Here is a 21,084-nt window from a genome sequence, read left to right on the forward strand (position 1 = left end):
GAACAAGATTTTTCATCAGGTATGTATCATTGCGAGCTAGGTGGATCATCATTACAAACATTTCATATAAAAAACATATTTGATATTTTAATTGCCACCAGAATTTTACAAATAGTAGTATAACAATAGTTTCAAACTAGCAATAAAAAATAGCATTTTTTCCTAGGAATCATGGAGTTACAATAAAAAATTGTCTATTGCAAAGCTAATTAGAACTTTTTAGTAGCGGATACTTGAAGTCACAAAATTCTGGTGGCAAAATTCAAAAAAAGAACAACAAAAAAAACAAACGCTCACCTTTTCCAACATGGCCGCCTATACGACTACAGATAGCAAATAGTGAAATAAAACGCATAAATTCAGTTTTTAACGTATATTAACTTAAACGCTCTCTTGGACCGGAGGTTCGTAGCCCTCAGGGCGTTCTGACTTGTCACCAGCTTCGCCCCTCTTGCCACCACCACCTTCTCCGTGAAGCTCCATCAACTTGGAGATCTCGAAGCGAGGCCTCTTCAGTACTTTGACCTGGTGATTAAGGGTTACTTTAGACTGGTGATTGGTGGTAGTGGTGATTATAAGTTGGGTGGTTGTTTTCAGATAGAATATCAAAAGGGAACAAGATTTTTCATCAGGTGTGTATCATTGCGAGCTAGGTGGATCATCATTGTGGTTGAATATGGTGTTGGTTGAGTTAATAAGTCTTGCAGATTCCAAAACAAGTATCTACTTATGCAAAATAGATGTTTTACCTCACAAAAGCAGGTGAGTCGTATTGTGTGTGTATATATATGCACATAGTTATTGTATGACGCGACCACTACTGAGCTACTACTGAGCTCTCCCAAGTTTATGCTCTTAAAACTATCTGCCAAATATATTGCTATCTGAGACCTGTGATCCCAAACGTTTTAGTTTATCTTATTTAGAACAAACGTCAGTTATGTTCCTGACAATCTATGAGAGACTTCATCAGTATCCAGTGAATTTAGCCTTCAAAACACCAACTTATCAACCCAACTCAACCTTCAAATAAACTCCAAACAGTTACTGCAACCTACCTTCCTAATGCAGACATCCCTCAGTGGGTAGATGCCGTGACAAGCCTTCTCGATATCCTTGGCAATGGAGTCGGGGATGAGCTTGTTGACAACCTCACGGAGCTCAGAGTTGGTCACGTCCCGGGTGATGATCTCGCACATCTTCTTCCTGATGGCACGGACCTGGGTAGAACGGGATAAATATGCTTTAATACTTGGGGTTTTGGTATTCCATAGTATTATTTCATCATGTCAAGAGTGTTTATATAGAATTAGAAACGTTATGTACATCTAGTGTGCTACAATTTTAATTGATTTTAAGTAGTAATTAAGTATGTGAGTAAGTATGCAGTCTCATCGCGAATTTTACATTTGTAGATGTCTTCAAAATCTAGTTACAAATAAACTCTTATGTTGTAATGTAAAAACCCTTTATAATTTCGAGCTCAATTCAGATACCTCTTTTTAGTACTTTATAAAAATTGAAAAACTCAACAAAAATACAACTTATTAGTTTGTTTAGGTAATGTGGTGTAGAAAAATATAAAGAAAAAAACACATAAGGACAGGAAAATAATATAACACAGTATATTTGAGGGTGTTTGTACCAAGACCACGAATAGCCAACAGACAGACAGACCCGAAAGCCGCGATCGTGGTCTTGCAAGCCCCAATAATGTACGCAGCGGCGGGATGCAGTTATAAAGAGCAAGAATGCGACCTAGGCCCTTTATAGTGCAGACTGCGATAATATCCTCCTAAAATAGTATAGTTAGCTTCAATGCGCGCTAACCTCAAATACTGGACAGATTTGAAAAAATATTTCAGTATTAACCTCATGAATGCCGCTAAGGAGAGAACAATAGAAAATCCATTGCCTCGCGTAGATCTGCGCACCGACATACAGGGGGTTAAATAGCCTCAACTCTATACGGGTGAAACCATTGGCGGAAGGTATACTCCAGTTTAGTAACATCTAAAGTAAAAAATCTTTATATGAATTTTTATTAACTCAGTTGAAACATAAGATGTAGCTAAAAATCTATGTAAATACAATAACAACAATTATTTAACTAATTGAATCATTACTTAAAGCAGTATTTATTTGTTTAATATATGTATTTGTGTAAAAAGTTCTGCCAAGATTGTCAACCTTAAGATAAATGCCTACTCAGTGGATTGGTGATTCTAGTTACCCCATTTGAGCATAAACTACGCCTCGAAAATGTAATGGTCAACACTAATTCCTTCTCTATAAGAGAAGAAGCCTGATCCCAGCAGTGGGATAGTAAAATAGGCATGATGTTCAACCTACCTGAGTGTGCTGAGCATAGCAGGTCTTGCGCTGGCTCAGAGAGTCCTTGTTGGTGAAACCGATGCAGAAGACACGCAGCAGGTAGCCGTCGGTGGTCTTCACGTCGATGTTGGCCTCCACGAGGGTCTGCCATTTCTTGACCATCCATCTGTTGAAGAGGACTTGTTAATATTGTTGTAAAGAGGTAAAGTTTATAAGCATAGCCGGTATGCCGTGAGAAATAGCTCCGAAAGTATTTATACTATGCCTTGTTATTGAGGTATATGCATGGTTATTGAGGAGGCTGAAATTTATCTAAGGCCTTGTTTTAAAAGTGTCTATGGAGGTTTTCACTGAGTCTTCTCCATGAGACCAACTTTTTAGAACTGTGCACCTAGCTTTTGACTTTTCATAAGAAAAAGCTAATTTAAGAAAATAATGTTTGTAGCAACGACACAAGATACCAAAGTATATGAAATACAGAGGCGCTTTCGTGCGGCAGCATATGCTCTCTGCAGACTAAAACGATATGAAGACCATATGGTGTTCCTTCATATAGCTGGACTGCAGTATACACGCCAAACTTAATGGCGACTACGAATAACTTCCGAGCAGCGACTTGCGCGAATTTCTGAGCTGTCATTGGCATATGGAAATAGTCTACTTTGTCCATTACAACTCGTTCAAAGAACCATATCAAACTATACTAATATAACAGAAAACTATTCTTTTGTACATCCCTAAAGGCTCCAAAACATGTGAACTGCTTTGAAAAATAATTTCAATGAAGCTACACAATCCCCAAGTAACATAGGCTATTTTGTCCAAGTACAGGAAGTAGTTCCCTCAGAAAGCGGATGAAACCGCTGGTGGTAGCTAGGAGGACAAAAATGGTACATACCTGAGCTTGTCAGTGGTGAGGTCCATACCGTGGAAGTTGCAGAGCACATTGCGTCCCTGAACATCCTCAGCAATCAGACGGAACTTGCGGAAAGACCTGACAAACAATAATGTAACATTATAGTACATAGTTATTGTTGTATACATATAGACATCATAATATATATGTATACTATACATATATATTTGTTGTATACAGGACTTAATTTTATCCAGTGCGCAAACTTTGTCAACATAGAGTTAAATAAGTTTTATAGATACATATATTTTTTTAAGTTTTAATACCAAAAATAATAGTTATTGATTGTGAAAGATGTTTATTTTGTAACCGATTGTATGGTCACAGTCATCATAGTAGGCAACTGCGAAACCGGTTTACTGACGCGAGCCCTGCTCCAAGCGTTAAGAATAGTTAGTATCCATATTTTGCTGTTTTTGGGGAGGATAAAAAATATTTTTTTTTTAAATTACTGATGATGCAGATATGTTCCGTTAATGATTCTGGACCACCAGTTTTTTTTTTGTGCACTGCTTAAAATTAATTCCTGTATAGATGCTGCATAAATAATAATAATTGCATCTTATCCTGGCCTATTGTCAGCCATGGCGGTCTTGAATGTTATTTTGTAGCAACGACACGAGGTACCAAAGTATATAAAATACAGAGGCGCTTTAGTGCGGCAGCATATGCTTTCTGCAGACTAAAACGATATGAAGACCATATGGTATTCCTTCATATAGCTGGACTGCAGTAATTTTAACTCAAGAAGTTGTAAGTAATAGCAATTTTAGACTTGAATCTCATCTGTTGCTCTTATTGCAAATAAATAATACACTATAATATACTCTTATTTTGTGAGTAATACAAGCATAGTTTTCCTCTATGTATTTTATTAATGACTGAAACATATTAGTCAATCAGTAGCGTTCGTCTAAACTGAAAATCATTCATTCAAACTAGGCTACTAAACAGCACTATTTACACATAGAACTCTTCCTGTGTTTTTACTGGGGAGATATGGTGCAAAAAACTCCCCAGCAACACATGTCAGGCTAGGTTAGAAGGACCCTTCAACAAATGCTCAAAAAGACCAAAAAGTTAAAGATATGGTAACAAATAAGTACCTACCTCTCCGCATCAGTATCAGCTTGAAGATCAGCCAGCGAGACTTCAAAAACACGGCCCTTCAAACCCTCAGAGGCGATTTTGGTTCCCTAAAACAAAATTAATACACGCTTCAGTACATTTTTTACAATATTATAATTTGGGGAGAGTATTATTAGAATTTTCAGAAGTAAATCAAAAGGGAACATAAGTTTTCATCAGATATTTATCATTGCGAGCTAGGTGGATCATCATTATAGTTTCATATTGTATTTTTTGTATTTAAGAAGTACATGTTTGAGCTGTTACACTGGTATTTTGAGGTTTCTATTAATTATATTGTTACTTGTTGTACCGAAATGTTAAATACCACATATTTAGGTTGATAAAACAATAACAAGTACCTACCCGTTTGTCTAATAAATTAATGGACACACCTCTTTTCCGGTTATTCTTGAGAACCTTGGTCATCCACTTTCTATTCAGTAAGCTTTATAGATTTGGGGACTATGCACTGTAAAAGGATGAGGTTATACCTTGATTTTGAGGTATATATGAACCATTTCAAAAGTTTCAAGCACATGTGGTATTAAATACACTCAAAAATAATAGTTTTACAGCATGAAAAATGGATTTTGCCGCCGAAACGACCACAGCTTAGCACTTTCATCACCGGTAACAGCACAAGGCATGAACTTATACATCCTAGGTCAGAGGTTAGAAAAGTTTACATACCTGAGTACGGTTGACAAGGGTGGTTCCCACTTGTCTCTTGGTGAACATAGACGGTGCCTTGACATCGTACCAGTCTTTACGGGTGAAGGGATCGACACTGAAAATGAAAAACAATTTAACATAACCTCAAACTATACCACTACAAAACTCACCACAATGTACAAGAAATATATATTGCTGCATGCCATTTTCTTTACAACACGAGGAATAACTCAAGAAATACACTGTAATGAGTGCACCACTAATAAAATCACGGTGTAGTATGAAAACATCCTGACACGAGACATGGAACTTATATCCGAAAATATTTGTAACATCACATTTAACACAAGTCTGGAAATATTTTTAACCGAAAGATTGATATATTGCGTGCTTAATTTGAGGTTTATTGTAGACTTACATCTTCTTCTTAACACCCTTTTTACCGCCTTTCGAGAGGCCTTTATTTTTACCAACCGCCATGTTCACTATCTAACTTTAGAAAGACTTTATTTTGTTTATGGATGCGCGAATGCGAGTCCTAGAGCACCAAAGATAATATAGAGTGCTCAATGGTTTTAGTCGATTTAGTTTTGTTCAACTTCTATTTTTCAAAGTTATAGTCGAGTTAATATTCTTTGGGTGGAAAATAAATTATTTTCGTGACAACGGAGAACTAGAAGTACAAATAGTTAAATGTTAAATATACAAAATGGTTTAAAAATTAAAATAATATTTTTTCAAACAAGTTCAGGATTACAAAATTCACAATAGTCTTAAAACTAATAACAACATCTCATCTTGCTCCTCACTCTTGAAAATCTACCAGAACTTGTTATAAATAAGAAAATCTTACAGAATTTAGGTTTTCACTTGGTTTTCATAGTATTTTTCGCACAATGAATCAATGAATCCCATCAATGATTGACGTAATGTAATGACGACTGTTATTTCAAAACAGTAGAATGTATACCTACAAAAGAGGATTTAAGGGCTTATTACACTTGACTAATGCCTGTAGCACACCTCCGCTGCGAAACCCAAAAGGCGAAACCGCCATAGTTTCGCTGTGAGTTGTGAGTTGTTGGGCGGCGAAACAATAGCGGAATTCCCTGCTCTAACGTACAAAACTGACTATGACGTTGTCTCTTTCTAACATGATTTCGCTCATTTGCTTAGGCGCCGTCTACATCTCCGCTCGTTGTCCGCCAGTTGTCCGCCAGGGCGGAGATGTAGACGGCGCCTAAGCAAATGAGCGAAATCATGTTAGAAAGAGACAACGTCATAGTCAGTTTAGTACGTTAGAGCAGGGACTTCCGCTATTGTTTCGCCGCCCAACAACTCACAACTCACAGCGAAACTATGGCGGTTTCGCCCTTTGGGTTTCGCAGCGGAGGTGTGCTACAGGCATAAATTCAGTCGTCTAAATGATTCAGTCACTGAATTCAGACAAATGTAATTGCATTTAGGAAGGTATGTTTCATTAAATCATATACAGCCAGTTTCTTCATCAAAAGTTAAAGCCAAAGTAATGTCTAAAGTAAAAGTAACGGTCAAATTCAATTTTTCTATTAGTTTTGCTGTCACTTTAGCCTTGAAAAAACGTATTTGACCGTTACTTTTACTTTAGACATTACTTTAACTTTAACTTTTGATGAAGAAACTGGCCGTTAGAAACCTAATTAGACAAACCTAATTATTATAGACGACTGAATTTAGTCAAGTGTAATAAGCTCTTTAATTACAACGTTTATATATTTTCGATAATGTATCAAACTTTTACCGACTTTAAAAAAGGAGGTTTGCAGTTTGAAATCCATGTATTGTTTATTGTGTAGGTACGTGATTATCTCGTTGGGGTGAATCAATTTTTGTTTTAAACAACACAGTAACTATTTGTCAGGAGAAAGTTTTATAGGTAGCTATATTAACCGACTATAAAAGCTAACAATTTTAAAAAACGTCTTTTAAAAGCACTGAAAAGCAAAACGAAAAAGGGTATGATTTAAGCTGTCACCAATTTAATTCATTTTGTGTTTCTTAAATAATAGGGTTTGCCCTCAAAATAGTAGATTTGTCACCAAAATGTAGTCACCAAACAATATAAAATCAATTCCACAATAAATTACCGAAAATCATGGAGATATGGGGTCAAGTACCAAATAAATGGTTTTCTATGTATTATAATAGATTTGTCCTAATAGTATTTAAGCAAACTAATTTAAAGAGATCACCAATAAATCATATATTTGTCGGAGACGGTCAATAGTACGGACACTAAACGAGACGCAAGCGCGCCATCTGGTGGTGCTTTTAGTGAAACAACATTTTGGCGCGCTTGGCAGAGTCGTGGTGGTCAGCGTGGCGTCGACGGAGCTCAGTGTTCGTTGAGTCGTCGTGTTGCACACATCTCGAAACTGCCCTACGTCACGTCTAGTGTACCTAGTGTTATTGCCTAGTGTTGTAGTACCGTTGTAGATCCATATTGTAAAGTGTGTAAAGTGTCTTTTGAAATTAAAGTGTAAAGGTTCTTCTAACCTAACAGACAGACATGTATTGCTGGGGAGTTTGTTCCGCCACTTCTTCTCCCCAGCCAAAACACATAGGAAGTGGCGAAGGGCGGGCGTTTTGGGGGCTGTCTTTTGTTCTGACTAATTTGAATAAACGTTTTTGAGTTTTGAGTCCTTTTTAGTTATCTCTTTGTGCGATTACCCTAGCTGATGTCGGGCAATAGTGCCATCCTGATGTTTCGCCTATCCGACATATTATATCACTAGAAAATTTCATGAAGGTCTAAAAATGTAGGGTGGTCGTCATCATCCTTTCAACTAAAAGAGTCTACTACTTAACCGGCCATGTGCCGCCCCAAGGGTCTTAATTTCCACAGGTAGGTAGTATAAATATATTTAAATTAAATCTCTAGCTGAATACTAAATAAAACACTTAATTAAAGTCAAAATAATCAATATTTATTGTTAAAAATAACAATCATTGAATAATCAGCGCTAGTTTGGATTTTGAAGGGCTACAACCTACAACCCATTCGTTGAGGCCCGAAAGCGCGCCAATTTGTCTCCCTTCCCTTCCTCTTCCATTTGAACATATTTTCATTAAAATTATAAACTGATGTATTAAATTGGTAACGAATACATTATTTTAATAATTGAACGAAATAAAATGTAACTACTGTATTGGTGACAAATTAACAAATAAAAAGGAGTCGCAGTCAGGGATCGATTAATCGATTTATTTGGTGACAGATCTACTATTTTGAGCACCAAGCTATTATTTATTATTATAAAAACGAAGTTTATATTCATGTAATGCACTACAATTTTATTGGTAATCCATCTCATATTTTACACATTATATTAACAATAATTTGGTAATTCATACCTGGGAACACTCCTTGTTTATCTGAGAACGAAAATATTTCGTGGCGATAGATCTATTTATTAGGTGATACAACTTGATGACAAATATAAAATTTGGTGACAAAAAATATAGTTCCCAAAGAAAAATACCTTTACTTGCATCGGTCTAGAAGTCGGTGGCAAAATAAACATAGCTGCATCCACTAGACACCAACTTTTAGACCGATGCACCTAAAAGTTTCCTTTTGCAAAGGAAAGTTCTTGTTTTACGGTAAAACGTGAAAAGTAACGGATCGTATCCAGGGTCATCGACCTATTGACACAAAACCATACCCATGGCACCGTTGTCAAGGTTGTCAATGTCAACTACCAATTTCTATTTCTCTTGATAAAGACATCGTTTTTAATGTGTTTTGTCTTCTTCTAAACGAAATTATAAGCTTTCGTTTATATCGTGGATAGGATAAACTAAAATATAGACTTATCGATGATTCATTTCCCAATCAACACCTCCTTGCGATGATCGGTCGCTCTCGCTCTTCACAGTTCATTCATTTCCGCATATCATTCTTGTACTATTCAACTATTCAATCAATCAATTCATTCAATCAATCAACCGCGGCGACAGAGAGCTGTCGTGTCGCATGAATTTAATTCGCTAAAAAGCTATAATTTCGTGTTAAACCGTCTCCTTATAAATTTATAGGGAGTGACCCTTAAAATCGTGCGCGGTGTGATGTTAAACTAAAGTTCTAGAAGTAACAGTATCTAATAGTGTATCAAAAATGGGTGCCCGGGTTTCCAGAACAGATTTCGAGTGGGTTTACACGGAGGAACCTCATGCGAGCCGCCGGAAAATAATCCTAGGTACGTTATTACGTCACGTATCATATATAGAAACTCTTTGAATGCACGTACATGTAGTAATGAGCGACTTTACTGGGCTGCCCGGCGTTGTCTTGTGCAGTAGACGAAATCTATGAAAAAAAAGGTCACGGCCTAAAATTTTGGTCGGCAACAGTTTTTACTATAAATATTTCGTAGTTTATTTACTTCTAATGAGTTTGAAATTAGAAACTGAACCTTCAATAACAATTTATGAACGGTAGCTACGCCCCTTTACTGAAATGTGAACAAAAATTAGTTCCATACGATGTTTAATTTGATAAAACATTGTGTAATATTGACATAATAGTTCGCATACAATTATATTCTTTATCACTTTGACCCTGAATTCATGTTTAACAAATAAATAAATATGTAGATGTTAATATGTCCTGCTTTATAAATACATTTTGGATAGCAACAAAATATCAAAAAGTGATAGCATGTATTTGTATTAACCATCAAATAGAGATGATGACTAATAGTCATTCCCAATTTTCAACCTATCGATTGATTAACTAACTGTAGATAGAATTTTGGAATTAGTCCCATATAAGTAATGTCTATAGTCCCTTATAAAGGTCGCCGGAAGACGCTGGATGCAGGTCGCTTCCAACAGGTATCTGTGGAGATCAAAGGGGGAGGCCTATGTTTAGCAGTGGACGTCCTATGGCTGAGATGATGATGATGATGATGATGAAGTAATGTCTAATTCCTATTCCTTAGTAAGCAAGATAACAGATAGAATATTTTGAACGGCAATAAGTGTATATAAATTGTATATATCAAAATAATGACAATATATAAAGTTATTAGAATGTCTTTTACCAATAATTTTTGATACACTTTTTTATGTATTTTTATGAAATTAATTTAATGAACCCATCTTACTATCTCAATAGTCTATAGATGATTTAAAGTTACCAAACAGGTTTGTTGTACCATAGAGGCGAGACAAACATCATTTGCATTTTATCTACTACTTCATAAATATATTAGATACTTATCAGACTTCCATATCAAATTCTATAATTATTATCTTCTTTTAAATGATTCTCAAATGTCAAATTTTGGTATACATCTTTTATAGCAGTTTTTCCCGCGGTTTCACCCCTGTCCTAGGAACTACTGCCCGTACTGGGATAAAATATAGCCTATGTTACTCAAGAAGAGTCTTTCTAATAGTGAAAGAATTTGGAAATCAGTCCAGTAGTTTTGGAGACAAACAAAAAATGTTTCCTCTTTACTAGTAAAGTTATTTCTTTAGCATTAAATAATAATACTCCTGTATTATTATTTAATGCTAAAGAAATATTATATAATATATATTTATTAAATAATAATACAGTAGTATTATTATTTAATGCTAAAGAAATAACTTTATATATATTAATGCTATAATTCCTCCATGTCTGTCTGATCTGAACTACAGAACTGATTTTCTGTAATGTTTTCATATACTTACAAAATGTAGTGATTCACAACTTATGTAATTAGTTATAGATTCAACCTAATTAAGACCTGTATTATCAAATTACATCAAAACCCGTTCAACAATTAAACTTGAACTTGTAAAAAACAGATAAACATAATTTCACTCTACAGTGAAGATATGGCTGCATGCCAGGCAATTCTATGCAAATATATTAATTAACAATAAAGAATGATAGCTCTATATTATCCAAGTAATTTACATACAATTTGATTGTGGGTGGCTACAATACGAGATTAGATTAAAGGAAATATTGCTTTCTGAACACATAGGTAATTATCTATTATATAAAAATAAGTCGGGTTTTCCTTCCTGACGCTATAACTCCAGAACGCAGGAACCGATTTCCACGGTTTTGCATGTGTTGGAAAGGTCTTGGGCTCGTGAGGTTTATAGCAAAGAAAATTTCAAATATAAAACAAAAAAAATATATTTCTACCATTATTTTATACTAACATTATTCTATCAAACAAAATGTAACATAACACGAAACCATCTGGTGGCGAAACGGAGTTCGCCAGGTTGGCTAGTGTTAACATATTTCAGTATGTAAAAATAATTTTAGTGGATATTGATTTCTGACACTTACGCGAATATTAGACATTTAAATAAAACTACTTTTACGGATTTTATCGCGATCCTTTACAGCATCCAAGGTCACGAGCACACAGTCTGCCCGTGACCATGGATGCTGTAAAGGATCCGAAACGTCGGGATTAAATAATATTAATAAAACGCGATAAAATCCGTAAAAGTAGTTTTATTCAAATTTTAGTGGATTTTTGTCATCATAATTACCACAAAAACTTTTAAACGTCTGTTGAACACATGGAAAAAAAAATACAGATTATGACGTTGAAATAAGGTCCATTTTGCAGTAACCCTTTTTGTTGTGTGTTCAACAGATGTTTAAGTTTTTGTAGTCAGGCTGTTAGATATTAATTCTTTATTCAGCAATTTCAGCTTTAAAGTCACACATTTAACCTCTCTATAAAATAAGTAAAGATAAAGGTAATATTTGGTAGGTAGTTCATTTTAATTCCACACACAGAAAAAATATTTATCATTAGCGTCAAGTTTGGTTATATCGCGTTTCTCAGAGAATTCTTCAAAAGTCCGAGGTAAAAACTATCCTATTTTCTTTCTCAAGGTCAACTCTATCTCTCTGCCAAATTTTATTAAAATCAGTTCAGCGGTTTAGAAGTGAAAGTGTAACAGACAGACAGAGTTACTTTCGCATTTATTTAACCTCTCTATAAAATAAGTAAAGATTAGGATGATATTTGGAAGTTTATTTCATACACAGAAAGACTATTCATAATTCAGTATTTTCAGAAATGACAGCCATAGGAATGAAGTAAAAAAAATATGAATCATGTAGTTTTTCTCACAATTGATACTGTACATAAAATTCTTTAGAAATCTCAAGTTTATTCAGTGTTTACTTTTTCAATAGATAGATAGTCTCCGTATAGATGTTTTATTTCATGATAGTAGGTGAGCCATACTTTATTTATTTATTTATATTTATTTAAATAGAACTGCCAAAGCCAATTGCACTATTTAACTTATAACTAATTTTAACTCAGTCATGCCTCCTTCTCACAAAAATTCTAACATTATCACCTGTGTGTGTAAATGTACATGCACGTTGAGTTTGTATGCAGTTTGGATGCATAAGCTCGGGAGTAGTGGTTGAGTTTCCTATTCATACAAAGATAGTATGCATGTGCAGACACCAACAAGTCAACCTACCCGAATATGCAATTTTACCAATATGAACATTAACAGCCCTACTTATAAAAATCTCCAATCATCTTCTAAGCATAAAATCAAAAAAAAACAAAATCAAAAGTCATTTATTCAAACTTGGCTGCAAAACAGTACTTTTCGAACGTCAAAAAAAAAAAAAAATTACAAAAGACAGCCCCCAAAACGCCCACCCTTCACCACTTCCTATGTGTTTTTGCTGGGAAGAAGAAGTGGCGCAACAAACTCCCCAGCAACACATGTCTGTCTGTTCGGTTAGAAGAACCTTAAACATTGTTTGATATGTACATTTGTATACAATTTAATTTGTATACAAAAGAGGACAATACAGTAAAAATAATGTATACACCACATGCTAGCTAGCACTCACCCTACATACCTTAACTAACTCAAGCATTGAATATGTTTGATGAACAGAAAATTATAGCCTCCAAATATTTACACTTAATAGAATATCAGGGAGTGCCCACCTACATGTGCTATTCTTTTGTAAACTAGTAAATTAGACCGCTCAGCCAGAACATATGTAAAATAAAAAGAGTTTACAAATAAAAACAAAAAAACTAATAGATAGTCAGTAAGACGACCTGGCACCACAAGCAGCACCCGTTCACGAGCATAACGCGAGGATCAGCCATCGCCCCCCTCGCACATTTTTGAGGGAGGGAGGCAACCCGACCGCCGACGCTACCGCAAGCAGTGCCGTCTAAGGGAGCATGACGTACTCACTGCTACACAACTCAATATCAAGATTAAATTATCAGTTCCCGCTAAGTAGTATTATTTACTAAAATCCAAAACATAATTTTAACTAGTCACTGACCTTGAGTATTGATTAAATGTTAGTTAAGACATGCTTAAGCAACGCTTATAAGTAAGAATTTTCTTAAACAAACCCTAAGTATTACTTCAAAATCAATCAAATCAAAAATCATTTATTCAAACTTGGCTGCAAAGCAGCACTTTTCGAACGTCAAAAAATTTACAAAAGACATCCCCCAAAACGCCCGCCCTTCACCACTTCTTATGTGTTTTTACTGGTAAGAAGGAGTGGTGGAACAAACTCCCCAGCAACATTAACCTTCCACTATTGTGATAAGATTGAAAATCTAATGAAATGTTTGACAAATTTAGGTAGGTTGATGTACTGTTGTCTGTAAATTTACACACATGAGTATGGCTTGCCCACTTTCGTGAGGTAAAATGTGTATAACTGTGAATCATCATCCTCCGAGATGTTGGGGTTGGCTTCCAGTCTAACCGGATATATATAGCTGAGTACCAGTGCTTTACAAGGAGCGACTGCCCTATCTGACCCCCCCTCAACCCAGTTACCCGGGCAACCCAATACCCCTTGGTTAGACTGTTGTCAGACTTACTGGCTTCTGACTACCTGTAACGACTGCCAACGATGTTCAATGACAGCCGGGACCTACAGTTTAACGTGCCATCCGAAACACAGTCATAAACATTTCAACTCATGTGTATAACTGTGAATAATGCTCTTAATTAGCTTTTGGCTTCTAATTGTCTTATATTAACTTGTTACAAGCAGCTAACTAGTTAGTAAGTGCTTAGTAAATGTGGAGTAGTAGCATTAGTCATGCTATTCGAGGCTTGGGGGTACATTGACTCTTAGTAATACATATTATGTTCAATTTATCTTTATCTTTAGACTATTAAATACTGGTTCTCTCGGTTTCTTGGGGGAACTACTGCTCGTACCGGGATAAAATATAGCCTATTTTACTAGGGAATAGTGTAGCTTCCTAACAGTGAAATAATTTTTCAATTTTGTTTACCTAGAGGACATAAAATGTTTCCTCTTTACTATACTAGTATAGATTTAGGGATCTGTAACTCGAAGGGAAGAAACAAAACAACAAACTCCTTCGCCACGACTGTTCGCGTGACTCAAAAACTGCTGTATAGCTTTCCATGCCTTTTATCACAATTTATAACTAAGTATTTATATTCACTCAAATTCAGGGAAAACCCGGTATCTCCAGTCATTGTTGTCACAGCTTAAAAAGTCCAATGCTAGAGCTAAGGCTACCTTCGTTTTGCCCATACTCACCGCGCTGGGCATGCGTGGTTCTTATTGCTGTATGGACTTCATCATCTCCCGAGTCCTTTCCCAACTATGTTGGGGTCGGCTTCCTGTCTAACCGCATTCAGCTGAGTGCCAGTGTTTTACAATGTGCGACTGCCTATCTGACCTCAACCCAGTTACTCGGGCAATCGGTCTTGTAGTGTGGACTTGTTCTGTATAAATTTGGTTCTTCCAACCTAACAGACAGACATGTGTTGCTGGGGAGTTTGTTGCGCCACTTCTTCCCAGCAAAACACATAGGAAGTGGTGAGGGGTGGGCGTTCTGGGGACTGTCATTTGTTTTTGACGTTCGAAGTTTGCAAACCCAACCAACCCAACTGCAATTTGCAGTTCAAGGGCAGTTTGAATGCCACGTGTCGACGGCGCGCGTTGTTCCACGCGCTCCTCAAAAAGATGTCAGCAACCCCAGCGGGGTCCAGCAGGGCCAAGGCCTGCCGGGGCTGCGGGTTGTTCGAAAGAGATACCGCAGCCCTGGTACATAAAAGGCCTATGACGGAACACGACGGTTTTTAGTCAGTAATAGTCTGACACTCCCTCATCGGTGCTAACCCACAGCGGGAGGGGTCATTTGATGATTTTTGACTTCGGTAAAAAAAAGGGCAGTTTGAATGCAGTTGACACGACTGCAATCAAACGTGCAGTCCGATTGCAGTTGGATTGCAGTCGAAATGCAGTCCGTCAGTCTAGGGCCTAAGCCTAATTTCAATAAATGTTTTTGAGTTTTGTGTATCATGAGTCATGAGCGCAGTGCGGGATATATTTAAGTATTCCTAGTACCTATCCACTTACCTATCTCAATAGATAATTATCAGGTGGTATTTAATTGTTGTAGAAAAGCTCTATCGAAACGTGACTGCATATCTTCTGTATCAATAATTAATCACGCGTTTGATAAGCCTGGCGCATAAATGACGATTATTGGTTTTACGTGGTCTAATTTATTATCCTTATCCCACTATCGAACGTGACTGTCTCGTTGGTCTCAGTAATACCAAAACTTTTGGCCCTTCCACTGCTATTTCTCCATCACCCAAAGGTAGACTGACAGAAAACACCTAAGGCGCTAAGTCCGCCATAGTAAAAAATGTGCAGAAAGTATTAAATAAATAAATGAATGTTCGAGAAATCCTTTTGCAGCCCTCTCAATAAAAAAAAGAATGTCGGGCAAAGCTACATTACCGGCTGACGCATATTATATAGAGAACCAGGACTTCTCATACTAGAACTGTTATAGACATTATTTTTGTTGGTATAGGGTCCAAAATCAATTACACATTTTGGCATACATACTTGCTTAAATCATAACCACGGCACTAGGAGCGTCAAATTGCTAGGTCATTTTTTTTTCATGGGAAATCATCAAATGACCCCGTTGTGGGGGCAGCGTGAGGGATTGTCAGACTCTTACTGACTAAAACCCATCATGTTCCTTGCTGGTGATTTCTATGGAAAGAGCATATGTCCACTGCTTATTAGCAATTAGCTTCTGCCAGCGGTTTCACCCGCATCCCGTGGGAACTACTTCCCGTACCGGGATAAAAAGTAACCTATAGCCTTCCTCAATAAATGGGCTAACTAACACTGAAAGAAATTTTAAAATCGGACCAGTAGTTCCTGAGATTAGCGCGTTCAAACAAACAAACAAACTCTTCAGCTTTATAATATTAGTATAGATTTAAAAGACTTCAAAAATGCTTTAGCTTACTGTACCTAAAATATTGATATTTTAAAAACCTACAGTTTGTCAAAATTATTAAGCCCTCAACTGTAGGTACCTAAAACATTGATGTTTTAAAAACCTACAGTATGTCGAAAATAATTCGGTTTAGCAGACATGATAGCTTATTAGTACAATCATAATCTTGAAGATAATACTTATCAGTTATTTGCCTGTGAGTCATAAAACCATCGCACCTGCGCGCTATCTATAGTTTAGTCGTAAATAATAAACATACTACGTAGTGGTTTTCCTGTGAAAATGACTGATTAATCTATCCCTACTAATATTATAAATGCGAAAGTAACTCTGTCTGTCTGTCTGCCTGTTACGCTTTCACGTCTGAACCGCTGAATTGATTTTAATAAAATTTGGTACAGAGATAGAGTTGACCTTGAGAAAGAACATAGGATAGTTTTTATCCCGGACTTTTGAAGAGTTCTCTTGGAAACGCGATATAACCGAACTCTATGCCGGCGAAGCCGCGGGCGGAAGCTAGTTGAAAATATGTCCACGTATGTAGGTACCTATACCTGCCTACAATGATATGAACAAAAGTGATAATATTTGTTGTTGTTGTTGTTAACTGTGGTGGTTACCTATAAAATGTCTGCGTCATTATGATGATACTACCCGTTTTCTGTAGGTCAGGATTTGATGATGGAAACCCTGAGATATCAATGCGGTTGGGAAGTTTAGGGAACTCCTTAACGGTTGATAGCAGCTACCTAGCGTTTCGGCATATTTTTGATATTTTATTTAAATTGACAACTAATATCAGAAAGAGGTATTATGGTTTCTTTGTCAAAGTCAAAGTCAAAAACGTTTACTGAAACTAGGCTAGTTTTAGCACATTTCACGTCTTTACAAAAGGACAGCACCCCCAAAACGCCCCCCTTTCACCCCGCCTTTGTACCCTAAAAGCTCTGAAACTACTAAACTGATTAGAAAAAATATTTCAGTGTTAGAATGCTACACTCTTCCCGAGTAACATAGGCTATATGTTATCCCGGTGCGGGCAGTAGTTCCCACGGGACGCGGGTGAAACCGCGGGAAAACAGCTAGTATTGATAATACATCGAATGACTAGAGTGTAAATAACAACAAAATAATATCGATAAATGTCTACGTGATTGATGACACGTTAAATAATCGATTTCGATAATAATCGGATAAAAGTATTAACCACAATAGCGTAATAGGTATATATATATATTTGATTATGTTACTAATTACTTAGATCAAAAGACATGCGTCATTTTGTACCTATTTTTACCAACTTCCCAAAAAAGGGGAGGTTAATTTTTTCGAGTTATTCCCAATTTGTCATTAGTACCGATTGGTCACCAACTATTTTTTCCATACCCCAAATCCCGATTGGTCATTCGAGCAAAATAAATAATTTAATATTTAAATTTTGAGTTCCGATTCGTCCCCCGCATAAAATTTCACGTATCAGAGTACCGTCAGAAATAAAAGTGTTAGAAGAAATTTTAAAAGAAAAACTTCGATGTAGGTAAAGGTTTTAATAGCTCTCATATAAATATAATAAAATGTACATTAAAACACAGGTGAAGACAACATGGGCATTTTATAAACCCGAAAATGTGACTCGATACTTTTTGTACCGGTAACAAAAGTACCAGGGGCCCATAACTAGCAAAGAGATTGTATACATAAATATAAAATTTAATTAACAAAAATAATTTGAATGTAGTCTGCAGTTGTGTTGTACATACTGCAGTTTTTCTTTTAAATTGGTCCTTGTCCGGTTAAACAGAACGTTTCAGTTCAATTATCTTCTTAAACTTCTTGTTCTTACTATCCATACACTTCTTCCTCCGAGCCTTTTTCCCAAACTGTGTTGAGGTCGGCTTCCAGTCTAACCGGATGTAGCTGAGTACCAGTGCTTTACTATCCATACACAATTGAGAAAATATATTTATTTTATTTATGTATATGTGCTTAAGTTTTGGTCACAAGTCACATACACTTCCAGGGCACTCAATAACCAACTAATAATGCATTTACACCACATGTTTTTTTGCTAATACCGATAATAGTAAATAGTTACTTACACAAAACAATAGAAACCGGACCATACTTTGCCCCTTCTATATATTGTCTCTTTCTAGAAAATAAAATTCTTCTGTTTTATTACCTGATTTTATATATAAAAAAAGTTATACCGGGATTTTCAAAAAATTGGTTCACATACATAAAATACAATTCATCGACATGGTGTAAATTGGTATGTTTATCTACAATTAGGAAAAAAACGTAAAATCCTGACACTCTTGACTACTATACTCCTGTAAGTTATGCGGTCCTAGTACACGGTGGGCAGTTCCATGGACACTCGTTGATTGGTATATTACTCATCTGATTTATGCGATCCTGGTATTTTGGTTTTGGCCGTACGTTGTGTGACGCCGTCTTGTCATATTCGGAAAAAAACGTAACCAACATAAATAAAAAAAACATATTACAATATTGTAAAGCTTTTCTTGATGACAGTACTTTTTACAAAATAAAGTACGGATGACGAATCGGGGCTAAGCAAAATAAAATATTTTATGGAATGACAAATCGGGACACGTTTTTTATGGATGCCAAATCACTAAAATGACGAATCGGGCATAACTCATTTTTTCTTCCCGATGACTCATCTTTGACTTCCCTTTGTCTTGTAAAAAATTGTGCTACCTATGTGGAAGAACGGGTTTTTTGTTTTGTTCATTTTCTTTTTTATATTTATTTATTTATTTATTACATTTAAAGAAGGCTTACACACTAACAAAACAATTAGGGCCTTACTACAAAAACTTTAAACCCTGTTTTACACTTGTCTAATAAAATTTTGGCTGCAAAATGAACCATATGTCAACGTCATAATTTGTCATTTTTTTAGACAAGGCATAAACTGACGTTTAAGAGTTTTTGTGGTAAGACGGTTATTATCTCCCTTTAACCCGATGGTAGGTACTGGTAGAGAATGCCTTGTGACATTAAGTTCGCCAATGTACCGTTTTTTGTACATAAAGTATAACTAAAATAAAGTTCGCTATGCCTTCAGGCTTTAAACTATACAGGTGTATACGAACTTTGATTTAAATCGATTCAGTAGTTTTTGTGTAAAAGCGCACAGCTTTCGCTTTTATCATATTAGAAAGGGATTAATAGTTTAACCTACTTACGAATAATATTATTAAAAAACTGATTGTAAAAAGAAGCGTCATACTTATTCATCATCAATTATTTGTAATCTTTAAATCTGTATCAATTGCAAGAGTTTTTTTAAAGTTCGTTTGTCCGTAAAGGCTTCGAAACTACTGAACTGAACTGAACTGAACTGAATCTTTCTCGGATCTCGGAAAGGTATACTCTTCCCGAGTAACGTAGGCTATATTTTACCCCGGTACGGGCAGCAGTTCCTACGGAACGCGGGTGAAACCGCGGACAAACTGCTAGTATCACATAAAGTAATTATCTGTCACGCATTGGCGATATATCAAAACTGTAGTGGGATCCTAAATCAATGATTTTCATCGATTAACATTCGTTCTTAGTTGTAGGTTTTAAAAAGCAAATGAAGACTGTTCAGTTAAAGATTCTACTACTTAAATTCTGCTAATTGATTCTCATTTAGAACAATTAAAGTGACTGTAGTAAGTAATGAAGTATTCTGTTCAGCTAATTAGTAGTACTACGAGAAATATGCTAACTTATGTTTTGTTAAGAGACAAAGGTGTATGTTGTAACAGAGGTCGGTTGTAACATGTGACAGATTGACGTCAATTATGCAAATATGGTTTTAAGTTCCAGTATTGGTTTGCCCGGGCTACTGAGTTAAGGAGGTCAGATAGCCAGTCGCTCCTTGTAAAACACTGGTACTCTGCTGCATCCGTTTAGACTGGAAGCCGACCTCAACATAGTTGGAAAAGGCGCCTCGTCGAGCTATAAGAGTGAAGGACTAGTGAGTGCACCTGTGTCCAAGCAAATGCTTGTGCACTATAATATGTCCTGCGCAGCTGTCTGATATCCTTATATGAGAACAACCGTGGCCGACAATCGGCTACGACGCCATTATTATACCACTCAGCCGTATATTTTGCGAATGACCTGAACTGGCTTATTTGCGAATAATAGAAGCTTCCACAAGATAAATCAAATATTTTTATTACATCATCAAAAAATATATATCATATCGACTTTACAAAGCCGACATTATGTAATTCTTTTATCGTATAAAATATTATCTTTATTAACAGTTCATGTACCATTGGAATGTGCGGTAGAGGATAAAGTAGGTCATTTCAATTAAAGGACACGACAACTTATGGGTTGGTGATCGCCATATGTTTGATGGAAAAATTTTGTATTGATTTGCCGTCCTCCAGCATCGTAAGACAGTATAAAGCACGCACATTTGCTTGGACACAGGTGCAATCTCTATTATTTCACTCTCATAGCGCGATGGGATGACAATCCGACACCACCGGAGAGAGATCACAAGCAGGACCGACATTTACGTGCTCTCCGATGCACGGGTGTATCAATCACCAACTCCCAGGCTCTGGGCTGCTTTGTGAAAATTTCTAAAACTTATACAGCGATATCGGCCTGGCCCGGGAATCGAACCCGAGACCACGTACAAACAGTCGTGCTATGTAGGTAACTGCT

The 21,084-nt window shown here is 36.2% G+C and overlaps 2 protein-coding genes across 2 annotated transcripts in view; one reads left to right on the plus strand and one right to left on the minus strand.

The window, feature by feature from the left end:
* Positions 1-358: 358 nt before the first annotated feature.
* On the minus strand, positions 359-5,631 carry LOC124643731 (40S ribosomal protein S3a). Its single transcript, XM_047182787.1, has 7 exons — positions 5,472-5,631; positions 5,072-5,168; positions 4,361-4,446; positions 3,233-3,328; positions 2,353-2,500; positions 1,059-1,220; positions 359-525 (listed from the first exon to the last, which is right to left on the minus strand). Exons 1-7 carry the CDS (start codon positions 5,531-5,533, stop codon positions 382-384), a joined length of 795 nt encoding a protein of 264 aa, XP_047038743.1. The 5' UTR covers positions 5,534-5,631; the 3' UTR covers positions 359-381.
* A 3,378-nt stretch (positions 5,632-9,009) lies between these two features.
* The window catches only part of LOC124643657 (sphingolipid delta(4)-desaturase DES1), a 34,388-nt gene continuing 22,313 nt past the window's right edge, over positions 9,010-21,084 (plus strand). Inside the window, exon 1 of the mRNA XM_047182675.1 lies at positions 9,010-9,291. Coding sequence (XP_047038631.1) covers positions 9,210-9,291 — 82 coding nt within the window. The 5' untranslated portion in view covers positions 9,010-9,209. The remainder of the gene's footprint in view (positions 9,292-21,084) is intronic.

Source organism: Helicoverpa zea, chromosome 28 (genome assembly GCF_022581195.2).
Source record: "Helicoverpa zea isolate HzStark_Cry1AcR chromosome 28, ilHelZeax1.1, whole genome shotgun sequence".
NCBI classification, from domain to species: domain Eukaryota; kingdom Metazoa; phylum Arthropoda; class Insecta; order Lepidoptera; family Noctuidae; genus Helicoverpa; species Helicoverpa zea.

Coding starts and splice junctions, on each gene's coding strand:
- LOC124643731 (XM_047182787.1), bottom strand. CDS start 5,533: ATGGCGGTTGGTAAAAATAAAGGCCTCTCGAAAGGCGGTAAAAAGGGT. Junction 1,221..2,352: donor GCTATGCTCAGCACACTCAG/GTAGGTTGAACA, acceptor CGTTCTACCCAG/GTCCGTGCCATCAGGAAGAA. Junction 526..1,058: donor GGGATGTCTGCATTAGGAAG/GTAGGTTGCAGT, acceptor CTTAATCACCAG/GTCAAAGTACTGAAGAGGCC.